This window comes from Xenopus laevis, chromosome 3L (genome assembly GCF_017654675.1).
Source record: "Xenopus laevis strain J_2021 chromosome 3L, Xenopus_laevis_v10.1, whole genome shotgun sequence".
Classification (NCBI taxonomy): Eukaryota; Metazoa; Chordata; class Amphibia; order Anura; family Pipidae; genus Xenopus; species Xenopus laevis.
This window is the reverse complement of record NC_054375.1, coordinates 116,634,759-116,660,272: the sequence shown is the minus strand read 5'-3', so window position 1 is coordinate 116,660,272 and position 25,514 is coordinate 116,634,759. Positions and strand designations below refer to the sequence as shown.

At 36.3% G+C, this 25,514-nt stretch overlaps 1 protein-coding gene across 5 annotated transcripts in view; it reads right to left on the bottom strand.

Moving 5' to 3' along the window:
• Positions 1–25,514, bottom strand: part of LOC108711464 (NT-3 growth factor receptor) — a 364,980-nt gene that overhangs the window by 239,760 nt on the left and 99,706 nt on the right. For all 5 annotated transcript variants that reach the window (XM_018253223.2, XM_041586854.1, XM_041586853.1 and 2 more), the window contains exons 3-4: positions 19,845–19,919; positions 13,620–13,691 (exon numbers count right to left, since the gene is read on the bottom strand). In XM_018253223.2, the coding sequence (XP_018108712.1) occupies positions 13,620–13,691; positions 19,845–19,919 (147 nt within the window). The remainder of the gene's footprint in view (positions 1–13,619; positions 13,692–19,844; positions 19,920–25,514) is intronic.

Genomic DNA, 25,514 nt, shown 5'->3' with positions numbered 1-25,514 from the left:
GATTGACGGTATTCCCTCCCTGTTCTATCTAGAATCACAACATTTTTGTCCCAAGTGATGTCATCTAATTATCGATGAATGATATAAGCTGGAGCCTCAAAGACCTGCGAAGCTGAGATGGTATAGACAAGATAATGGAACAATAGTAGCACTTTATCTTCAGAAAACCTTGTGCAACAATAAAGCAAAGTATTCAGCTCCGTCTTCTCTGTGAGCCATGATAAAGCTACTAACGGCAAAACGCATTCTATATTTCTGTAAAACGAGGAACAAAAGCAAAACTTCATTAAACACTACTGATTACGAAAATAATTCTTGCTTGACACTGTACTAATATCCAAAAAAGAGAGAAATTAGATCCAAATATACAGTGTTTACCAACATATTTTAAAGATCCAAATTGGATAGTTTATTTTTATTTACTAAAAATTTGATTCAACTTTATAGGTTTCTTGTGCAATTATGTATTCACTGTGTAGAATATGGTAGTTAATAATAAGGATGGTTATAGTTGCTATGATTAAAGAGGTGTTCACTTTGACGTTAACTTTTAGGGGCTGATTCACTAACTTTGAGTGAAGGATTCGAAGGTAAAAAACTTCGAATTTTGAAGGTTTTTTTTTGGGCTACTTCGACCATCGAATGGGCTACTTCGACCTTCTACTACGACTTTGAATCAAAGGATTCAAAGTAAAAATCGTTCGACCATTCGAAGTACTGTCTCTTTAAAAAAAACTTCGACCCCCTAGTTCGCCATCTAAAAGCTACCAAAGTCAATGTTAGCCTCTGGGGAAGGTCCCCATAGGCTTGGCTAACTTTTTTTGATTGAAGGATATTCCTTCGATCGTTGGATTAAAATCCTTCAAATCGTTCAATTCGAAGGATTTTATCGTTCGATCGAACTATCTGCACTAAATCCTTCGATTTCGATATTCGAAGTCGAAGGATTTTAATTCCTAGTCGAATATCAAGGGTTAATTAACCCTCAATATTCGACCCTTAGTGAATCGGCCCCTAAGTATGTTGTAGACTGGCCAATTCTAAGCAACTTTTCAATTGGCCTTTATTTTTTTGAATGATGTGCCTCTTTCTGGAGAGCTGCTGATTAAAAATCTAAATAACTCAAAAACCACAAAAAATTAAAACAAAAACCAATTGCAAATTGTCTCAGAATGTCACTCTCCACGTCATACTAAAGTGAATTTAATGTTCACCAACTCATTTAAGAAAACTATGGTGACCCTAAATTTTATAGACAGCAAGTTAAATAAATGCTTATTTACTCACACAAGAACAAAAATTTGCACAAAAAGGGTGAGTTACATCTAGGGCTCTTGTTCCTTTGTTGAACGTACCCACGGACTAAACATTACCTAATGAAGCACCTGCTTCCAGTGTTGCAGTGAAACACAACTAACATAGGGTTACAACTGTGCAAGCTACAGTATTTATTGGTCATCTGAAATTTGGCTGGCATCCTAGGGAAAATGTTTTCTTGTAGACTCAGATAGATTGTAAGTGATGGGCAAATGAATTTGGCAGGCGCTGATTTTGTTTTGTTTCGCCGCCTGCAAATGAATTTGCAAAAATTTTTGGATGCACGTCGGAAAAATCTTTCAGGTCAAAACCATTATGCATCAACATAATTCAGACGCCCATTGACTTTAACGCGAGCGACAAAATTGATTCAAGTGTCAAATTTTTTGCCATTTCACGAATTTGCAGGAAATTGGTGAATTTTTTGGAGAAACGGGACAAATTCGCCCATCACTAGTGGTAAGTACCTTGTTCAATAAAATCCTTTTATATGTCCCTTGAATTTCCCATCCATTTACAAATAGCCTCTTTTAACACATAAAATCCACTTAAGCGTTTCTCTTTATTTCTTGTACAATTTTGAGGATGCACAAATGAATGCATCTGACAGCTATTAAATGAATGCGCTTCTCTTTCACTGCCATAGGGAGGTTGACACGTGGGTATTTAGTCAACACATAAGAGGGGAGAAAAAAAAAGATATATCAACAATAAGAATATTCAGATGGTACTTCCAAGTGCCACTGGGCAATAATTGAACGTGTCAGCTTCTATCTCTTCACTGTTAGTCGTGTTTGTCAGATAATAGCATCTGACATATTATCCACTGTTCGTGACTGAACTCCAGTGAGGCATGTAGAAAACTTCTGAAGAAGTATGAATATACGCACTAAAATATCACCCATTCTCCTTTGTAGAGCTTCTGAATGGTAATAGACACTATTACATAACAGATCAATGATTCGAAGACATAAATGCCCTCTCTTTAGGAGTCATAAATGCCAACAGCTTAACTGAAACCTGCAGCATTTTATGAAAAGTCATGTTTTTTAATTGCTGTAATGCTATAATTAAGAAGATCCATACTAAGGAATGCCAGGGGGTGATGGCTGGATACCCTGAAGGTTCCTCATATCTGTCCTCAAATCACAGAGGGGGTCATTATTCGAAAATGGTTGTATTGCCCATTTTTTTTCCCTGAACGCTAATATATTGCACTGCTCTGCCTGACTTTCTGGGTTTTTGTGAATTCGCATTGAGAATACATTTTTGCAAATGAGACGGGTGTTTGCATGAGTGCGCCCACTGTGCGAGGTTGTTGTGCGTGAAAATAGCGTTGACAGTTACTTTGCAGTAAATTCGCAATTTGTGTGCCGAAAAAGTTATGATGTAATTCAAACGCAGAGTGTGCACATAATATTCGCAATTTTTGCCATATTTAAAAATTCGCAATTCTGTTTGCTTTATTTATTTATAAAGCTTCAGCTTTATAAATGTAACGATGTGCAGGGCAAATACAGTTTATTCACTGTGCGAACCAATCTGCTGTGCACAAAGTTTATAAATGAGATCCAGAATGTCTAGGGCATTACTATGGTATACATAGACAAATTAAGTGAATAGCTAACATAGTAATCATTGGAATAAACATGAGCTATGATGATATTTAGAAAATTATATTTCTATGAATTTATTGAGGGCTTAGATAGAACAATTACTGCCATCAATCCTGTTGCTGTTCAACAGGTTTGACAATAGATGAAAAAAAACTACATGAGGGAATACATTGTCCTGTTCTATTTTTAGCCAACCTGGAAACAAACTATTGAGTGTTGTTCAGAAAGCTGTTATATAGTTACTTTCCCATTGTTCTGCTGATGGGCTGCTGGGGGGGGGGGAGGTGATATCAGTCCAACTTGTAGCACAGCAGTAAAGAGTGGCTGAAGTTTATCAGAGCACAAGCCACATGACTGGGGGCACTTGGGAAACTGACAATATGTCTAGCCCCATTTCAGATTTCAAAATTAAATAAGAAAAAATCAGTTTGCTCTTCTGAAAGTTAATTTCAGTTCAGAAGTCTGATGGAACAGCACTAATGACTAGGGATGCACTGAATCCACTATTTTGGATTCGCCTGAAGCCCCGAATCCTTTGTGAAAGATTCAGCAGAGTACCGAACCGAATCTGAATCCTAATTTGCATTTGCAAGTTAGGATTCGGATTTGGTTCGGCCCGGCAGAAGGATTCGGTCGAATCCTGCTGTAAAAGGCAGAATCCTGGTCGAATCCCGAACCGAATCCTGGATTCGATGCATCCCTACTATTAACTAAATTAATTTTTAGGGCTGTGACACTCCATGTAGCTGTGCTGTGCCAGTGTTTATGTTTGTGTTATTCCAAAATTTCCACCAGTGTATACGTATGTTATCATGCAATGAAATGATCCCAATCACGCGTTGGAGGTGACTCAATACTCTTTCCATTGATATCAGTAGGAAGTGGTTAATAGGGGCAGTGGGCATTTTGTGGGCCCCACCAGTTTCAGAGCTCAAAGCATCACATATACAACAGCCCTTAGAGAAGTAGATCAAATGTGTATAATCAAACTATGGTCCCAACAGCATATTTTAATTTGTATGATGTCAAATGTAATGTTGCCTTATGGGAAATATAAGCATACTGTAGGTACAACTGCAATGAGAAAACATTTTGCCCTCCTCAGTTTTACCTCTTTAAGGAACAATTTGAATCACAAAAAAGAAAAAAAGACAATATGGTATTCTCCTCATTGTGGAAAGCATCCAAGTATTTTGGAAAACTAAAACAAAAAACCTTCTTCAAAGCATTTAAAAGCATTGCTGTTGCCATTCTTAAGAAATGCTAAAACAAAAGGCTGCTTTCATACTGATTTAAAGGAAATCATTTTATCTGCAGCTTTAAGATTTAGGAAAAGCAGATTTTTCATTTTGCGCAGCAGGCACCAATGAGGAGGGGTTTTGCAAACTACTTTCATCGACCCCTGCTGGGATCCAATGTGAGGTGCCAAATGAGGTTTTTATCTATTTTTTCCCTTTATAGCTCAACTTTTAAGTTAAATGGCTAAAGCTGAAACAAAATGGCTACAGATCTTTTGCCAATCAACGTCACTGGAAAATGCAATACATGACAATATGAAATAATAACAGAAAGCAGCAAGACTGGATTCTATGTCTTTGGATACATTTAAGAGTTTAGCCTTAGAATATTTTAATTGTTTAGTCACAACTGCTATGTGCATAACATTTACAAATATATATTATTTCTGTGGAATCTTTCTTCATCCCAAATGTATGGATTAGGGCTGCAATGGACAGGAAAAATTCAAACACATTCACATACAGTACATATATTTCAGAACTTATTTCAACTCCCTGATAAAATGATTGAACTGTACTAAAACATAAAAGGAATTTCTTGTTATAGACTGCTGCTTAGTTCTGCATTTTAACATTATGCCCAACCAATTAAAAGGAAATGCTCTCAAATATATGAATACCAATAAAGCTTGCAGAGTTATACTCTGTATAACATCTAGCTTAGTAACCTTATACAACTGTGGAACTGCTAGTAGAACATAAAGGGGGTTATTTATTAAGATTTGAGTTGTGTTTTCCATGAAAATTCAAGTTTATTTTTTTGGTCAAAATTTTTTTTTAGACTATTTTTTTAGATTTAAAAAAAAAAAAAAAAAAAAACACTTAAATTGATTATATCCCGACCTTGGAAATAGCTTGAATCCAAAATACAACATCTAAAAACTGTCAGTCATGTAGTGTAGTGACACTTACCTTTCAGCGCATCCTCCTCCTCGGCGATATGCTGTCCTGAGCAGGTTCGAGATGCGCGTCCGGTTCAGCATTATTTGCAAATGCATGTGTTGTGCTGCACGTGTGTCAAGGTTATCGAGTCTAATCCGTCACTGGTCAATTCGGTGCATGCTCTTTGCATATTTAAAGACCCCAGAGACTTAGACAAGTTAAGTGATCTTCTTGTTCCTGTGGACACTAAACCTTTGTTCCTGCTTGATTACCTGATTTTCTGATTTGACCTTGGCATGTCTTGACTCTTCGATTCTCTGCTGCCTGACCAGACTCAGGCCTGACCTCTAATTTCAAATCTTTGCTGCCCGACCTGACCTCGGCCTGATTTCTGACCTCAAACCAATGCTGCCTGACCTGACCCCTGCTTGTCTCTGAGCTCGGATTGGTTCTTCAGACCAGCTACTTCCTATCATTGGAACTACTGCCTATTTACATGATCTTCCCCCTGTCCTCATCCAGGGGTTAGCATTGTGAAATCTGAAGGTGTGGCTTAAGAACGTCTGATTGGGGTCTACTATCCAGGTACATGATATGTAGGAGTCAATGGCAGAGGTCCCTTGAACCATTTGAATGTTGATGTTAGCCTCATGATGTTCACGTTTTTTTCGGAGGGTTTTTCTCTGAAACTCTAATAATTCGAGCAATTCGAGTTTTTTTCATATGGAAAACACTTGGAGTTTTTGGGTTTGGAACTCAAACTTGCAGAATCGAGTGTTTTCCTTTTGATTTTTTTTTTAAAATAAGATACCATTCGAGTTGTGAGTTCATTCAAGTTCATTTGAGGTATAAAAAAACTCTTACATTTGACCTTTGATAAATAACCACCTAAGACTCTTAAGAGTCATCTATGATAGGAATAATGGCACATGAAAGACAATATATTTCATGTGGGAGTAACAGCTGACTTGCACAATTTTTACAACTTGCATCTTACTGATTGGCAAGGTAAACTACTAATACCTCTAGGATTACCTCTAAGTAATCCCTTACTATTATCTGTCCATGTCCATTCATTATAATGCAATCATAACTGTGTTTATAGGTACGGTCAGTACACTTGAGACGTGCAAATTAAGCTATAGGTAGGGGGTAGGATGGGGGTTGCTTACATGCCACCCTATATCAAAACATATTTCAGCAGCACTCCGATATTGTGAAAATACTATTTATTTATGCAACAAGTGAAGCAAAATTTCTGGCTTGACCAGACCTTTTATCAAACTATATCAAGATTTAGGTAGGGGGAAGATGGGGGGTTGCTTACATGCCTCCCCATGCCACCCCTCAGAAATACAGTGATGCTAAATATAGAGAGCTGAACTCATTGTGAAAGCACATCGTTGCAAATATCAATCTAAGGGGGGATGCAATAAAAGATACACATTTTCTACCAAGTAGAAATTGAATTCAATCAGAAGAGTTCTTTAAACCAGGCTTGACCTAGTGATTGGTCACTCAATTGTTACCTTTAAAAGTATCTTTCTTTCTACTTCATGTCTTCTGTCTTTTTACTCAAACAGCATTTACATGTAATTGTATTTTTTTTTTAATTGATGAATGCTAGTTATTTGGTAGGTTTATTTAGGCAACATTTTGAAACAGGTACATTTCTCTATCACAGCTATAGTAAAGCTGATTTTGAATGTTTCTCTTATAATTATTATCCTTTGTTCAAATCAGACCAACATATTCTACAGTGTTGTACATATATTGTTCATAATTCTCATAACAATTCCCAGCACAGAACAACTCCTTTCTTTCCTCAAGCAAACACACGCTAGTGTAAATTTCACCAGAAATTCATTTCACAGGAGGAAACCACAGGCATGTTAATAACATACAAATTCCTTATAGCTGATGATACTTTTATTAGAGTTAACTGATAAGCTGAGCTTTATGGTATTATCCAGCTTGTATTTAAAGTTTTGTTTTTCTCCCACACTATGAAATTCCATAAGACAACATTTAGAACAACAGGATGTACAGATTATAGGAGTCATCACTGTCCTCTTTGGTCTAATCGCAAATTCATATATCATTCCTCTGTCACCTGTAAACACAGCAGATATCTGTATGGGCTATTAAACGTCATCAATCAAATTGATTGGGTTTGATTCATATTCAACCTTGCAACTTGTCCTTGCAGTCAAATGTACTGTGTTTGTTTTGGAATAACTTTTTTTATGCATGGTTCTCAGCACAGACTTTACGGCTGGTACTGCTTCTGTCAGTTGCCTATTAAAGTAGAAGAATTATGTTTTAAGGTCAGCAGACAGTCTTGTGCGAGAAACTTCTGCTATGCTAACAAGATGTCTCGTCTAATGGCTCCCAGTGCTGCAGTCCATCTTACTTATATTTGGCAAGCGAAACTTCACTTGCTAATATCTTTCTTGGTGGGGAGAGGAAGGTTGGGCAGTGAGCAAAAAGCCTTTACAGACAGAGCTAACCCATTCTCCAGCTGCTCTTCTCCTTTGCACATTTTGGCAAAGGTTTTATTTCAATTTCCTGAGTTTTCAGCAGAACTGAGTTTGTTTTGCATACATCAGCATGAGTTGGACAAATGTATCTATTTGTTATGTCTGATAGGATGACACCACAGAGGTTTACTTGCAAAATATTGTCTTAGTAGAAAGCATGAAAGCATGTTTGCATTCCCTGTAGTTAATACTGATGGTGGTCTCTAATATAAAAGCCGGGCCTGTATGATAGGTCATTTTACAACATGGGAATGTATACATGAAGGGTTTTTTTAATGACTAGAACACAAGCTATTTAAATTTGTTTGTTGTTTCTTGTGATAATTTAATTTATGTTACAAAGGAAAGGGATTATCTATCAGGCTGTAAACTTTTAGGACAGGAAATAAATTCCAGCAGCAGGTGCGGGACATAGTGATGGAAAAACGTAATTACAATAACATTATCCTTTCTGTTTCTCTGCCAATCTACCTTCTCATTAAAGCTAGAAGTTTTGTTTTTAAAGTGACATATCCTATAATTAGGTACAGGTATGGAACCAGAATGCTCGGGACCTGGGAATTTGGAGCTCCATAACTTGAGTCTACTAAAAAGGATTTAAACATTATATAAAACCAATAGTATTGTTTTTCCTTTAGTAAGGATAAATTATATCTTAATTGGGATCAACTAAAAGTTGTTGTTTTACTATTACAGAGAAAAAGGAAATACTTTTTAAAAAAAAAATTAATTATTTGATTAAAATTGAGTCTATGGGAGATGGCCTGTTTTGGGATAACAGACCTGTAGTATGCTATCGCTGATGGTAATTTTAAAATATATTTATTATTTTCACACAAACAACCTTTAAATTTTGCCCACACAAAATAATTATAGGCATAACTTGTCTCAATAAATGGGCCACAGGGCTAAAAACACATTGACTGACCAATAAAGGTAAACTTGCTGCTCATTCCAGTTTGAAGCCTGTCTTTTTACATAACCCCTGCTATTTGTGGACATTAATATATACATTGTACTAGTGTAGGAATATGGATGTGAAGACGTTGGCGGCATTTTTCTGCAATTCCCTTTACCCTTGTCAAAAAACGTTATGCATAATTCAGAAGGAGATTCTAAGCAGGACAATACCTCTTTATTTGTGCAATACTGAGTTGCAGTATAATCCCCAGTATTCATATACCACTTCACAGAATGCATAGGTGATAATTTCTCTAATAATCTAATAATGGTGACCTATTAAGAACTGTCACTTGAGAAGAGAAGGCTTTTCTCTTTCAAATGGCAGCAGAGACATTTTTCTCTTTCTCTGCTGCACATTATTGTAACGAACAAAAAAATTATTGCTGGTGAAGTGGTTAGGTTTGAGTAATTAAGTGCTCATCTTTTGTAAAAGAAATCAAGAGCAGGCATTTCAAGGAATTCATTTTGCTCTTTTAAGAGAACATCTAGCCCTATAAGCACCAGAAGGTCTTACATTTGTTGCTGCTTTTAAAAGAAACAAAAGAGACAAACAACTAAACAAGGACTTAATTCCAACTGATCACTTAGCATTTCTGGCCTCATGAGTACTTCCATTTGTAAAAGGAGCATTTTCCCGTTGAAATAATGCGAGTTTGTTCCAAAATTTGCTCACCCAGTGCTTCCATTCAAATTATATTCAAAATATACTGGTGGTGAAGTGCAATGTTCTCATGCCCCTCTGGCACAGAATAGAGGCTGAAATGAATTACCTTCCAAGCGTCCTCAGAACATTAATGAGTAGGATCAGGGCAGCTCTGCAAAACATCACAGAACAGAGTGTTGCTTCTATCCCAAGCCCCAGTTCAGCTTATGTACCTGTGTAGTTTAACTGTGCATACATGAGTGTATGTTTGGTTTGGTGTACAGAATATATTCTGAGTGATAAGTATCAGCCCAGCACCTAATGTGATTTGTATGTGCATGCATGCATGTTCATATCTACTGATATACATGTGATGGCTGTGATGGTTTTACGGTTGGGATACTGTTATACACACTGATACACAGGATCAGAGTATATGTCTTTAAAGCAGCAGGTCCAATATATTAACACTATATTAAAGACACATATACTGCACTGATTCCTGGAAAGGTTTTGGTGGAGTTAACAGCACCCTGGACTTAGAGTTAATTACAGCATCCCATTTCAGTTTTCATTACTAATCACAAATATGTTTGCAAAACCTATATTAAGGGGGTTATTTATTAAAATCCGAATGCCAAAAACTCTGATTTTAAAATCTATAAAAATCCAAATTTTTAGTGCAAAAAAAAAACCTTAAATTTGTCTAGATTTATTATACCGGCAGGATGGAAAAATTCAGAATAGGATAAACCTGGATCTCAGGCCTACCGAGGTTGTGTGTAAGTCAATGGGAGAGGTCCCTATCCTATTTAGAAGTTTCTGTTGTCTGCGCTGGAAATAGCTTGAAAATCCAACTATTTCGAACTTTATGGGCAAAAGATTTTCGGGAAAAAGCCAAAAAAACTCAAACAATTCAGGAAAAAAATCTGAAAAAAGTACGATTCAGATTTTCGCTCTATTTTTTTTTGGTGTTTGTCCCAGTACAATTAAAATGTAATTTTTTAATAATAAATAAGATCCAATCATCGATTCTAGTTTGATAAGACTTTTTTTTAATAAAACTCTCAGCTAAATTCGGACTTGATAAATAAGGTCCTAATTGTATGTGCAAAGTAAAAATGTTTGAGCAAAGGAAAAAGTCTGTGCATTGCACATATTTTTCTGGTAACAACTTGTATTACATCCCCCATATATTTCTTGCATGTCAATATATTAAGCAATGCTATAGTTTGTGATTACGGGATCTCACATTTTTATACTGAGGTACAAGCTACGGAGCTAATATGTAGTGAAGTCTGCAAAATATTTGTTGAGTCAGAAGGCAAATTACAGAGAGCCAGAAACAAATTAAGACTCAAACATGTCATAAATCCTTTAGCTACTCAGCATGTGGGACGGTATTATATTTTCTCTCTATTTAATTTGAGTAATCATTCAAGAGAAAAATATAATCAATGTTTTATGTGTGTCAAGACGGGCCAAATCCCCTGCGTGGGGCTTTGAAATGATGAGATAATCTTTGGAGCTTTGATCATTCTTTCAGGTGACAAAACTGGACAACTTCAAGAGCGGAAATTAATGGGGAGAAAATATCATGTAATTTAAATTAACTTGTCTGCCTGGGGCTCAGTCAGCCTAAGTGAGGACTTTTGTTTTTCCGATATTGACAAGAAGCACATTTGACATCTTCATAAACTACTGGCTGGAACGTCAAAATTTGCATAAATAAAAATGTAATAATGTAAAACCATGTCATGATATGTTTAATCTTTTAACTGACTATATACATGAATCCATATATATATATATATATATATATATATATATATATATATATATATATATATTTATATATATATATATATATATATATATATATATATATATATATATATATATATATATATATATATATCTCCTGTATGTCTTGACATTCGGGAAAATATTCCCTTTGCCCACCCTTCCAATTTACCTGAACCCCAATTTGCAATTGTCATTTGGAACTGTCCCACCAGTTTCAGAATATTTGGTGAGGGTAGTTAAGGTTGCATAACATTGGTTGTGGCTTAGAGAATGCCTATTTAATAAGCTTATTTATTTTGTAGTATACAGTATAAGTATAAAGTATGGAATCCCACAAATGAACCTATAAAATGTAATACTTCAATGTGAAAATTACATATGTTCAATTTGTAATCTGTACTACTCTGCTGATTAAGGACAAAACAGCCTGCATTAGTGTTTGATAGTGATGGGCAAATGTATTCGCATGGCATGGATTTGCAATGAATTTCCGGATTTCACCGACTGCAAATCTCTGCGAAACTTCCGCAATAATTTGATGTGAAAAATTAGCTGCAACAAAAAATTGTCGCTCTTAAATATTTTTGCGAGTCAAAATTATTCAGGCGCCCATTGACTTTAATGCATTTGGACAAAGGAGTCGCGCATATAAAAAACTTTGCTCATGTGAAAATTGTTGTGCGCCAAAATAATTTTGTCGCCCATTGACTTCAATGGGTTATGGAAGTTTTTCACAGTTTCATGAATTTTTTCAGAGTTTCACAAATTTTTTGGCGAAACGGGACAGATTCGCCCATCACTAGTGTTTGATATAAAAATCTGCATTGCATTCATATAAAGGCAGATAAAAACACAATTAATTATGACAATGTTAACGAATCAACCATTTTGGGATTTTTTTTACATATGTATAAGCAAATCCTTGACTGGGAATTTATTAGAAGCTGACTGATAATTATGGGAGTTTTTTTGATCAACAGGTTAACTGTAGATGGAGGTCAACAGATCCTGAACCTTCTTTCAGAACTATCACCTAAACTGCCACTTGTGACAAATCAATTTGCTTTTCGACTTGGTGCCTGCATAACAAGAATGTACAGCAGCAAATAAGCAACTGCAAGTCTATATTTAATCAGCACAGTATTGCCCTTTTGATCTAGAAATGATTTTACTTTCTGTGTACTTCAAAGCAGATTAGTTATACAAAATAAGTTTAGAAGCAGCATTTTAAAATGTTTGTATTGGTAATGAAATCTGAACCTTATACTTTTGCTGGAAAACCTAATTTTAAAATATGTCTAAATTACCCTAAGTAGGATAATAATGGGGGGCACCCAACCCACATTTTGTTTATGATAATAAAATAAATAAAGAATTATTCAAGGTTTAACTGGTGACTTATGTGAGTGTTATTCATGCTTCTGAGTCAACAAAATTAGGTTGTTAAAGAAACAGTAACACCAAAAAATGAAAGTGTTTAAAAGTAATGAAATATAATGTCCTGTTTATCTGCACTGGTAAAACTGGTGTGTTTGCTTTAGCAACACAACTATAGTTTATCTAAACAAGTGACTGTGTAGCCATGGGGGCAGCCATTTAAAGCTGAAAAAAGGAGAAAAATCACAGGACACTCAGCAGATACCAGATAACCTATGTAGTATCCAATAGAATTCTTGAAAACATATCTGTTATCTACTGTGTATCCTGTGCTTGAATGGCTATAAAACAGCTTGTTTATATGAACTATAGTTGTGTTTCTGATGTAAACTCGTCAGTTTAACCAGTGAATGGCAACAGTTATATTGTCATTCCTTTAAAACACTTACGTTTTTTTGGTGTTACTGTTCCTTGAAACTGAAGGTTCTCTACAACCAGAATGTAACTCACAATGTACCAGAAGCAACACTATGTACTTATGAATATACAGGAAATAACACACCCATACTGTAAAAATATAAGAAGAAGTAGCAAATTCCATGACCATATGAAGGCAACAGACTGAATGCTTTTATACAGGTCATGGAAATTAGAAGTTAATTCTAATATCCTCATTTATTACAACAGGGGTACATTGTGTTTTATAATACACAGGTTTCAGTTAGTCATATGACACATTAAATCATTGAAAATGGATTATCATAGATTACATCACTAAGCAACATTTATCAGCCTTTATTTTACAGGGTTTCCATGGCTCTCATATACTTATAAACTTGAGAACCTGGTGGAAACCCATATGGGGAGACATGGAGAGAACATACAATAAAGATGGTGCCTGTGCTGGAATACAACCCATGACCCAAAGCAGGTTCCATACAACACAAGTGCACTAAAGTGCACAAAAGGCTTGTCCATTTTACACCTTTTTCTTATTTCCACTGAAGATAGATGACATATGATAGATTGCAAATATACAGTAGAGGTAGGGTTCACGCTTGTACCATGGGTACATGTATACTGCCTATGAGCCATACCAAACATGCTGTAATTACTGTAAATTATATGCAAGCAAATATACAGTAACGGAGAAAGGGAAATAAAATAATGAACTTACATGTATTGCAGTTGGGGGTTCTTGGCAAATGCTCTTGGCTGTATGTTTCTGAGTCCAGAGTTCTTTATTGTTCTGAAAAATATTTTTAAAACATTTAATTATCTGCTTTTTTAATACTCTAATTTTGGTGAGGTTTACAGGAAGAAGAATATATCGCATTTTTAGAGATTTCATGTTATTGCATAGTGTGGATTTCACTCAAATGGTAATACTTTTTCTAAAGAAGCCATACAGATTACAGATACTTCACTCACACTCTGTTCGCCTCAGCTCTCTCAAACTTCCTGCATGACCAACAACCCACTTCCTGCTTTACTGGCAGGAGCTTCCTTACAGCCACTCCCCCTTTTCCCAGGTGGTGACTCCCACAGGATATGACTGGGACATTGAATGTGTAAGCATAATTGTGAAAATTTACTCCTGCTGTGATTGTCATTCCAAAGCTTTTTAAATATACAATAATTACAAGTTGCAAATAATTATGTACACACTCTGCATTCGATTTATGACACAACTTTGGTGGAAATATATTTGGCAAACAGTTTTTGCAATTTTGTGAACTTCTATTCTCTAAATCTCATTTGCAAGCAGTTTCTTAAATGCACAAAGCACATCTCACAAAAAACAAGGAAAGATGGCCACAACCATGCAATATTTAAGGGTTTAGGGGAAAACGTGCAAAACACCATATGTGCGAAATTTAGAAATGTCCATGGTCTTTCCAGTCACAAGACCTTTTCCTCTCTGGGTCTCTCCAGTCACTTTGCCACAACAGGTATGAAATACCAATACCACAGGAATAATTGCAGCATATTGAATCAGCACGGTCTTGGATTCATAAGTTACTCACAGATTGTGGACCACTTTGAAAGCTCTAGGGCATAGGACTCAAGGCAGATGAATCCCCTGTTATTTATTTAGCATTACTAAATTGCATGGATATGGAGTAATATTGTGACTAATCTTTGTCATTTCCTGATAATTATGTTTGTGTGCAAGTGATAGGGATTATAAACTCCACCGGGGCAGGGGCTGATGTGAATGACGCATAATCTCTGTAAAATAAAAAAAAGGATAATACTAAAAACTTTATTTATCTCCGGCATGCATTGCAAGAAAGTTTTTTTTTCTCAACTGTGTTAGAAAATAGAAGCTAAAAACAATGCAATTATACAGAGATATGATAAGTATACAGTATAACAGAGCTCATTTAAAGTGCTTAAAGTACCATCATTTTTGCAATTCACATCCCCTGTAGAAATTGCACAAATCTGCCCCAGGTACAAATCTTTTCTCTTCCAGTATGCACCACTGTCTGTATCTAGCAATGCAGCATACTAGAGAAATGAGGCATGGGTGTTCCCAGGATCGTTTGCATCATTCAGGACTACTTGCAAGGCAGGAAAAGGATTAAAGGACAGATCTTAGCAGCACCAACCATGTGCAAGTGCTAAATGTAGGGAATCTAAATAGTGCAACATTGGTCAACTTAGCAATTGCAGTTACGCTGAATATAAGCTGAATATTTGGTTTGATAACCAGAAATTTGGCTCTTAAAGTTACCAGGAGTGTATTTTGCTGCTCCAGGCAATTTGTGGGGAGCTTCTGCCTGAGGTGAGTTTCTCAACTTGCCTCATTGGTGCAGTGCCCCCACAAACTATATGGAAGCATAAATAAGTAGGACAGATTTTTTTCTTGATTTATGGATGATCCCCATCCTCTCATAGACTCAGTGGTGTAACTATACAGGAACAGACACCACCCAGGGGAAAAGGGGGACCAAACTGCAGGGTCTGATTCTTCTATAGTTCTAACATATCCCCTTTCCCCAGACCTATAGTGATGGGAGAATTTGGCGAGTTTCGATTTACCGAAAAATTCTCATTTTTGAAGCCGGCCTCTGTTTTTGACGGACGCAAATGCATCGGCGCTGGTGAAAATGCAACAGTGTAAAAAAAAAAACGGAATTTTCGCAGCGCTTTCGTGAATTTATTAGCCGGTGGCGAATTGCGGGAATTCGCCACAAATTCGCGCCTGGCGAATAAATTCGGCCATCACTAGTTACCTATTGTGATGCAAGCGGCTGGGAAGCGGCGGTTGCATGCGTGCAAGTGGGTGGGCAGGTCAGGGTTACTGTGAGCCCGGGCACTTTTGAGGATTTTTTTCTGGATAGACTTAGACATAGACTTCACTGAAAATTTGAAATGTATCACACGTTTTTCTTTTCTTCTGCTGTGTGCTAATACTGTATATATTTGACATACTTCCCATGAGTGTCATCATTTAAAGGGAAACTAAACTAAAAAAACAGTTGACTTAAACTTACTTAAAGTGGTCGTCTGAGAATTTTGCTATTTGTAGTAAATTTTTGAGATATCAGCAACTTTTAAATGTTAATGACAGACAATAGACTCAGTAAGGTCTGAGTGTCAGCAACCCCAACTCTCTGAACACTTTCTATGTGCTTCATGTATTCACTTGACACCAGACAAGCTGACTCTCAGTTGAGCTGAAAGCCTTGTATTACCAGTACTGATCAGCAAAAAATGTTGCCAGGTTTTTCTGCAAGGAAAAAAAACCCATAGACCCATGCGGGGTAATATAGTAAAATGGAAAAATTATTCACAATGCGAAAAGTTATGCCTTTGCGTGAACAAATTTTGCTTTGCGCAAATGTAATATAGCTTTTGTGAACCCGGAAACTGTTTAGCGATCACTTCCGACAGTGGAAGACCATTTGCGGATTTTATAGTTTGCGCCAATGCGCAGTAAATGTAATAAAACTTCTTACTGAAAAAGTCATTATGTTTGCTCCAAAAGATTACAACACCTTCAAGCACTTGTTTAAATTTCGCAATGTAATAACAGTTTACGGAACAATATTCCATTGCAAGATATGGATATTTATTCTCATTGGTGCAAATTGTTTTGCTCTTTGCGACTTTTATTTCATTCCCCCGACAGACTCCAATGTGTTGTGCACTAAAAAAGTTGCAGCAAAATAAGACCATTGACTTCACAAAACAGGACAGGTTCTCTCATCACTAATTAACAGTCTTAGAATGCAACTGTCCTGCTTGAAAATGAATGTAAATGGAAAAAGAAGCACAGAGAAGCACCCTGAGTAAGCTACACTATATCAATTAATTTATTTGCTTTAGATCCCCTTTAGCATAAAGTATACAGAAGCTTCAAAAAAGAACTACCTTTTCTGGTGAATATAATATCCGAAAACAGGACTGAATTGCTTTCTATTGGCATGTATAAGAAGTACCATGAATAACCAAAATGCATGTTTTGTTGCTTGACACTTTTAGGTCCAGTACCTTTTACCGTGCCTTCGGTTGGGAGTGATACAAACCAATGCTCAGATAATTTCATTGAAGCTACTTGAAGCCTACATAAATAATGTTTAGCTTAGTCAGGGACTATACATTTATCCTAAATATCTTTCAATTAGCTGCTAGATCCCAGTCTGAAGGATGCATTTTATATACTGTATGTGTCACATAATTTTTTCTAGGTTCCTGTTTTTCCAAATGTAACCATACTTTATTAAATGCTTATTTTTGTTTAAATTATCTGTTTTTGACCCTACAGTGCTTCCCTGAAAGCTTTGTATTTGACACACAAAGGTAAAAGGAGCAATTACTAGTGACAGTTTCTCTCCATGATGTATATAATAGTATATACTGTTCAGATGGATAAAATATGTAGCCTTAAAAAAACTAACTAGTGTGGAGTAAATGCAGCCAAGCAAAATGCATGCCTATTTTAAGCATTTGCATTCCCACAGCAGACATTATTATAATTAACATTTGCTACACATAGAAAAAGCACAGTTTGTGAACATTGTGAAAGCATGTAAAGTTGCTAACACCGACATAGTACTGGGACTAACAAGCACAGTGCAATCCTTCTGTTAGCATTAAAGATAAGTTCAAGTAGAGGGCAAAAAAGAACTATATCAAGACTATAACTGTATTCAGATAAAGTAATTCAAAACTGTTTTGCTTGAAAAAAAATCAGATACAACATGAGCACTAAAATCCATCTAAATTATGTAACAACCTCCACTGGGAGAAATAAAATCATTAGCATTAACACAACGTTGCATATGCCATTGGGGAGGAAAAAGGGGTAACAACCTTTTCTTTATTTGTAGGCAGTAATTTTTACCCGGCAACTCCTGAGGGGGCAGGGCTATGGTGCCAGGCCAATGAGCATTTGTAGGCCCAGGGCTTGCCTGTGGGCATATGAACATTACTATTTCGTAGGTAAGGGATCTCCAAAATGAGCACCTATAGCACCTAATGCTACAAGCTGTGTTTTTGAGTTGGGGGTTTCTTTTAAATGGATATAGTGAGTGGACAATCTCTGCGACTGCAGAGAATAATAAAGAAAATAGTTTATATTTGATATTAAAGAAGAATAGGTCATATTTATAGTGGAGAAAAATATTTCATATTTCACAGTGATATTTTGACAAGAAACTGTTAGAGTAGACGATGGTAAGATACTATTTTTACAAGAAATAAAAGCAGTCAATCAAATTTTTAAAGGGCAAGTTGATGACTAAAAAGGTTAAGTAAGAGCTGATAACATAATTCTGAGATGTCACTATAGGGTTGTCTAGCACACATGGAAAAGGCTGCAGTAAAAAAAATAACTGGGTGGCTGACATAAAGACTAACGCAAATAAAAGATTTTATAAGGATTAATGGTATTATTGTGACAGTGTAATGGCAGAGGATAAAGAGCTAATAAAAAACTATTTGCAAAGGGCAAGAGAGCATTTGGTTTTCTATGAGCAAAAGATCCAGATTATAGTGTCACTTCACTTTAATACAATTATAATGTAATAAAAATGCATTTAGGGGCTTCTTTATCATGTTGTGGTAAAATAAATGGTTCTTAAATACACAGCACATCAGCATCTGATCACAAGAGAAAAGCACATATTTATCAAGCTGGGCATCATTTTTAGTGGACTGTGTAAATTTTCTGTAGTGGGTGTTTTCAGTATAAAAATGGTGTCATCTATCTTTCATCTAAGCAGTCTGTTGCCAAAATAGGTTGCCAACTGAGCCTTGTACTTACAACCTGCTTAAAGAAAGCAGTGTTTACAGGGCCCCTGCCATTTATTGTGAGCAGGTTATAAATCAGTGTCCCTATATCGCAAGGGGTCTGGGTTGTCACCCTTTAAAAATGAGCCTCACTATATTCTAGGATTCTTAATTAGGTTATCTAAGTCATTAATGTTCAAATATTGTAGCAGATTGTGCTGTGCAATAAAGTACTTGAACTTATTTCGACTGGCCTAAGCTTGCAACATACCTGTCTATTATTATTATTATTATTAATATTATTACTATTTATATTTACTGTGTAAAGCACTGGTAAATTCTACAGAGCTGTGAAAAGAGAGAGAGAGAGAGAGAGAGAGAGAGAGATTAGAAAAATAGATAGATAGATAGACAGATGATATATCATTAGATAGATGATAAGTAGACAATAGATTAGATAGATAGATAGATAGATAGATAGATAGATGATAATATACATAATATTTGATTGCTAGTCATGCTAACTCTTTAACCATCCTCATGGATGAGGGTGAAACCTGGGGTAAAATTGAAAATTGGGGAAGAGGGATCCCTTGTACAATGATGTAGCTAATTATGGGCTAGATCCTTTATGTAGTCATTATAGAAGCAACAGGAATAGTGAGTGAATTAGCCTAAAGCCTAACCAGGTAATGAAGAGGGTAGGTACATTACCATTGTACCAGTTGGTACAACCAGCAATTAGTTTTCAACAGTAAAAAAATAAAAGCAAAAATCTGACTGGTTTCTATGAGCAACATTACCGGTAATATTTCTGCACCTTCACAGTTTCAGTCTATAAATTGTCTTCATCTTCTTCAGGACTCACCCAAACAATATACAGTAGCTAGGCAGATATGCATGAAAGAGTCCTGTTTAAAGTGTTTCCACAGGAGAATTATTTATTTCCTATCAAGTTGGGATGGACAATAGTACCCCCAGCAAGACAGGAAACAAATTAAAGTTCACATATAACTGATATGTTGTCATATTTCAAAAACTCACTTATTTCCAAGAATTCCTTCTACTTCGCATGGGTCACTGCTTCTGCACTACCCGTTATAAAAAAACACACAAATGACAATAATAATAAATAGTGTTGAATAGTGATAAAACTCACAGCTTTTGTAGTCCAGTGTAAAGTTCCATATCCACAGCATTCAATGTATGCAAGCCTTTCCAGTTTTCTATATGTCTGAAAAGAAAATCAACATTAATATTAACCAGAGTAGAAAATATGAGATGCACAAGATGTATTTATATCTATTATTGTTATTTATGATCCCCATTTCACATTGATCCTTTTTATATTGGATAGATGGAAATCTTAGCGGAAGCCTTTTTCCGTTTCACAGATGTCAAAATGATAATAACACATTATAATTAAAGAGCCTATTTATGATGTACATCTGTGGCCCATTCAATGGTTTTGCATATATAAGGCAATTCAAAAAAAATTCAATAAAAATTTAAAAATACCTTTCCAATGTACAGTATATATGATGCAAATGAAACATGGAAATTAAATCATTTAAGAGCTTTTGTTACAGCCAAGCCATCGAGGCAGCTGCAGCTCCATCTTCATTTTTGTAAACAATTTTTTATGTGCCTGTGGCTTAATATGAGATGGATAGGCAGTTAATATGCCAGTATTATTTTGTTTTTTTTTTTAGAACATCTTTACCTGAAGCATAAAACAACAGAACATTCATACAAGGGGTCATAGAGTATCAAGAACAAGTATTTGTCATTGCATTATACACCTCTAATAATACAATTGATGGTTTTAAAATCTGCTTTTTTGCTTTGCTTTAATTCAAAGCTGTTCCACTGGCTAGGTTCTGCAGGAGAACATGAAGCTCTAGCTAAACTGTAGCTGTAGCTAAAGTGCAATTTGCACTTTAAAAAATTGGCCAATCAGCAGCTAGGTGGACCTGAGAGTGGACTGATGTTTATGTATCCCTGGGTGAAGGCAGAGCTAGGATTCACTAACCACATTCTACTGTATTTCTGGGCAAGGAACAATAGGCCACTTCCACTACTCATTTGTCATAGATAATAGACCAGAAAGGTTCTGTGAAGAGCTTCAATAAAGGTTTCATTTTTAAAGCTAATGATCTGTTTTAGTCCAAATCGAAATCAGGCTCCATATATTATTCATCATTACCTCCATGATAAGAGTGGTGTCAGAAGAAAACCTACAGTACATGTGCAATGCATAAATCTTTATGCACAACTGGACTTACTTCAATCATTTCTATAAGTGGTTATTTGGTGCTTGTAAATGAATGGCAATACTGTATGGGATCTGTTTTCTGGAAAGCCATTATCCAGAAAGCTCTGTATTATGGAAAAGCCATCTACCGTACACTCCATTTTAATCAAATAATTGGCATTTTTACAAATTATTTACTTTTAACTTAAAAAAGAAGATAGTACCCTGTATTTGATCCAAACTAAGATATAATGAATCCTCATTGAAGCAAAACAATTCTATTGGGTTATATTCATGTTTAAATGTTTTTTTAGTAGACTTAAGGTAAGGAGATCAAAAATATGGAAAGCTCAAAATTATCGGAAGGTTGTCTCTCATAGACTAAATTTGAATTAAATTTGAAAAGATATTTCCTTTTATCTGCAATAACAAAACAGCAAATTGTACTTGATCCCAGCTAAGATATAATTAATCCTTACTGGAGGCAAAATTATCCTATTTGGTTTATTTAATGTTTAAATGATTTTTTAGCACACTTGAGTAATGAAGATCCAAATTACAGATCCCTTGTCCAGAAAACCCAAGGTCCCATGCATTCTGTTTAATAGGTTCCATAACAGTGAAACCCTAAGAAAGAGGATTCAAAATATAACAATTTGTTAAGCACACTCTTTACTGTCAGGACCATTTAATTGACAGTCACATTTTTGTAATTGTAATGAATTTTAAAATATTTTAAAACATAAACCACAAAGAAACCCTCTGGATTCCCCAGTTCTGTATTGTGTAAATAATCTGTCTTCCAATGTCAGTTCCCACTCTATAGTATGTAGCGCAGTCAGATATTCCTGTATTTGATGCAGTCCCATGAGAAGAGAGAGCAATATAAATATCTCAATAAGTAGATGAAAGTCATATGCAATTTACTCCGAATTGGCTTTCATTTTTCAATTATGCCATTTTTTATGTCATAATTTTGTATGAAACTTCTCTTCAAACACACAAATATTTGTACATGTGCTGTGCTAGTACTGTGCCATGCTAGTGGAAAATGCTTGTACTTGACAAACCTAAAGCTCATGGAATGTAGAATAACTGAAAATTATCAGTGGTTGATCACACAGCTATCACTGCAGATTAATAATTAATGCATATCTGCAATGTGTTCTAGTCAACTATTTTAATCAATATAAAATCAGCTCCAAGATATTTAAGCAGCATGTTGCATTTGACAGGCGGTATATATATATATATATATATATATATATATATATATATATATATATATATATATATATATAAAAACAGCGGTCACATGCAAAGTACAATGATTTCTGTGCTACTTGTATCTGACATGAGTTTGCCAAAGAGTCAAAGCGTTATCCCCTGCTAAGAACCATATAGTCCTACATACATAGATGTACAACAGCAGCCACAAAAAGAGCAAAACTGTGCTTTATGATGCATACATTAATTATTGAATCTGCAGAAGGATTTGATAAATTGCAATGTGAAGCAAATCTATAAATCTGCTAGAATGCAAGATGACAATGTGGGAACACTGGGGTTTGCAATCCCAAGACAATATATTACAAGCAACCATTTCCTCTCATGTTAAGTTCATCTCTATACTACTCTATCTATATGCTGCATGATTTATGCTGCATGATTTGTTGCATACTAATGAATGTTATAAAACTGATATTTTTTTTATCAACGAGGAATGAATAAGATTATGCAAACTGGCAGTTCAAATTCAAACAGAAGAACAGTAAATTGTGTTCAATAACCAGGCTATATGTTTTTCATATTTCTGTTTTACATTTGTATTTAGAAGAACTACCTGTAGGTACCCATAGGGTTAATGTGCCCCTATGGCTTTAAATCCCTACACTTCCTGATCTTCCTAGTTGCTGGGCAGATGGCAATGTGGCTAGTTGTAATTTGTATAGTTGTATTATTGGCCAAGAAGTGTTGTGTAGGGATGGGTGAATTTTTTCGCCTTGTTTCGCCGCAGAAATGACGCCCATAGACTTTAATGGGCGTTGGCAACATTTCACAGGCGGCAAATTTTTAGGCGAAACAAAACGGGTCAAATTTGCCCATCCCTAGTGTTGTGACCACTTCCTGTCACACTTTGGCATAGTAATTAAGAAGGGGTGGATCTTCCTCTTTGGCTTCTGGTTGCTGACCAAGCTGGATGTTTTCAGAGAGCCTGTATACACCAAGGCCCAGTAAAGCCATTTTGCCCTAAAGGGACCAGTACCTCTAGAGATTAGTGATGGGCGAATTTATTCGCCAGGTGCAAATTTGCGGCAAATTTGTGCGATTCAGCCCTAGCGAATAAATTCATGAAACGCCCGTGAAAATTCACTGGCGAAAATTCAAAATGCCAGCGCCGTTTTTCGCAAATTTTTCAGCAAAGCGAAATGACGCAAATTCGCCCATCACTACTAGAAATAAAAGTTGGGGAGCAGGGACCTTATGAATAAGATAGGATACTACCTGTAATAGGACTCTCTAGTAGATTAAGATAGGTAGGTTGAGTAGCAGCCTGGCTCAACTAGGAGGGATAGCAAGGATGTGGCTCTCCACTCAGGCAAGACTGGCCTGTAGTATAGGGACACATACTAATAGGAATTAGGGCTAGTGAGTTCCCTGATCCCCCTGTGTGAGGATCCAGGTCATGATGCTGAGGTCCTGAGGGTGTATCTATCCAGGTATTACACTATCACCTCGGTGAGTTCCACTTTGCTGTCTCTGAGGGACATGTTTTAGTCATCTTGTGATATTCTGCTGGTACCTCTGTGGATTGTAAGTACCAAACCTGTGGATCATTTGTTTTGGACAAATAAACATTTCTATTTTTGTTGCAAGCACCTCCTGGCGCCCTTGTATTGTGTCATTCACATGCACAGTAGCAGATGGGAGTTGTAGTTGCTGTACACCATACCTTTATTTCTACCATTTTGCAAAGGCCCATCCTGGTGTGTTAGAGCCCAATGTGACACATGTTCTATGCCTATAGCTGGACATTAACCCTTTTGTGCTTAAATAGCCCAAAAACCTGTTACATACCTCTCTGTAATAACTGAGGGTCTACTAGCTAGGGAGCTGTAATTGTGACCTAACCTGGTGTTTTGGTTCCAGCACCCAGTAAGTCTTTCAGTAAAGACATAGTGAAAAAACCCACTGGGCCCCAGCCTTTGTTGGCCCTGCCAGCCCCAGGGTCCACTCTCCTGCACAGACCAAGCATTGTTCCCTCTCAGCTGGACTGTCAAGAGGAAGGGAGGAGGAAGGTAAAGGGTATGGCATGGATGCAAGCATCTGCTCACGTGGGGTGGGGGATGGAGGACACTGGGACGAGGGCCCTTGAATCCAGGAGGGCCCTTGAAGTCACAGCCCTGGTGGGCTACAGATTCCCCAGTCCAACACTAGGTGACACCCACAAAAAGTTCCCTTCAATCAAATATATGCACATGTGGTAACAGCAGATGCACAAACGTAAGGCGAGGTCCTGACATTCAACAATAATAATCTTCTGTATGGAATCATGAAAACATAGAGTTGTACTTTCCACATCCAACCCACTGACTGTGACCCTCAGAGCGAACTACTCATCCACCTGCTGTTTTAATTTTGCAAGCCATCATGCTAAGTAAGGTTTAAAATATTACTGCCATTTTCAAAGTCCATCTCTCCCATTATGAATGTATATGGCACAGAATGAAACCATATGATTCATGGCAGACCTAAACTGGGGTGAAAACATCTATTAATCACTATTTAGGGGTGATTCTTGTATCTGCAAGAATCAACAGAAGCTTGACAATCACTATACCATGTGAGCATGCTGGGAAATGAATGTCTATATTAAACGGATACCCTCAATTTGTTATAAATAATATAAATAATATTGCCATGTTTACATTTTGATGTGGCTACTTCCTATTTTTGGAGTTTGGAGACAGCAAATAACAGATTTGATTTATACCCAAATTCTCTTTCATAATAATTTCTGGCTCTATATAGCCAAATCATTAATAACAATGTCACCTTTGCATTGAATTTATATACACTAATTAACTAATAGTATTCAGTGTTTTAGGGACTGACATTTCTCCCATACAGATCCAACATCTCTTCACAGATAGTACTATTTTAAGGAGAAGGTCAGAGGGCATGAGTGACTGAAGAACTGTATTAATTATGAAACTTACAGATCATAAAGAGAACCATGTTGAATCACTTGGGGGTACCTCCGACCTTACTTCATTTTCTTTTGCCTTTGAGCCAAGACCATTTGTACAAGTTATCCCTTGCAATACTGCTCAGGGTACATGTAAAGAAATCAATATCACATTCTATCATGCTGTTTTCCCCTTTCTTTTTGGATTCTGTCAGCCTTTAAAAACTGCAGCATCAATTTTCACATTTATCTCGCAGCCTAAATAAAGGTGTAAAGAAAGTTGTGTGAGAAGCCTACGTCCTCAAGATATATTGAGTTGCTATGGCTTCACTGACACTTTGCTACGCCATATGCTCTCAGCTAAGAATAGGAGACATGAGCTTGCA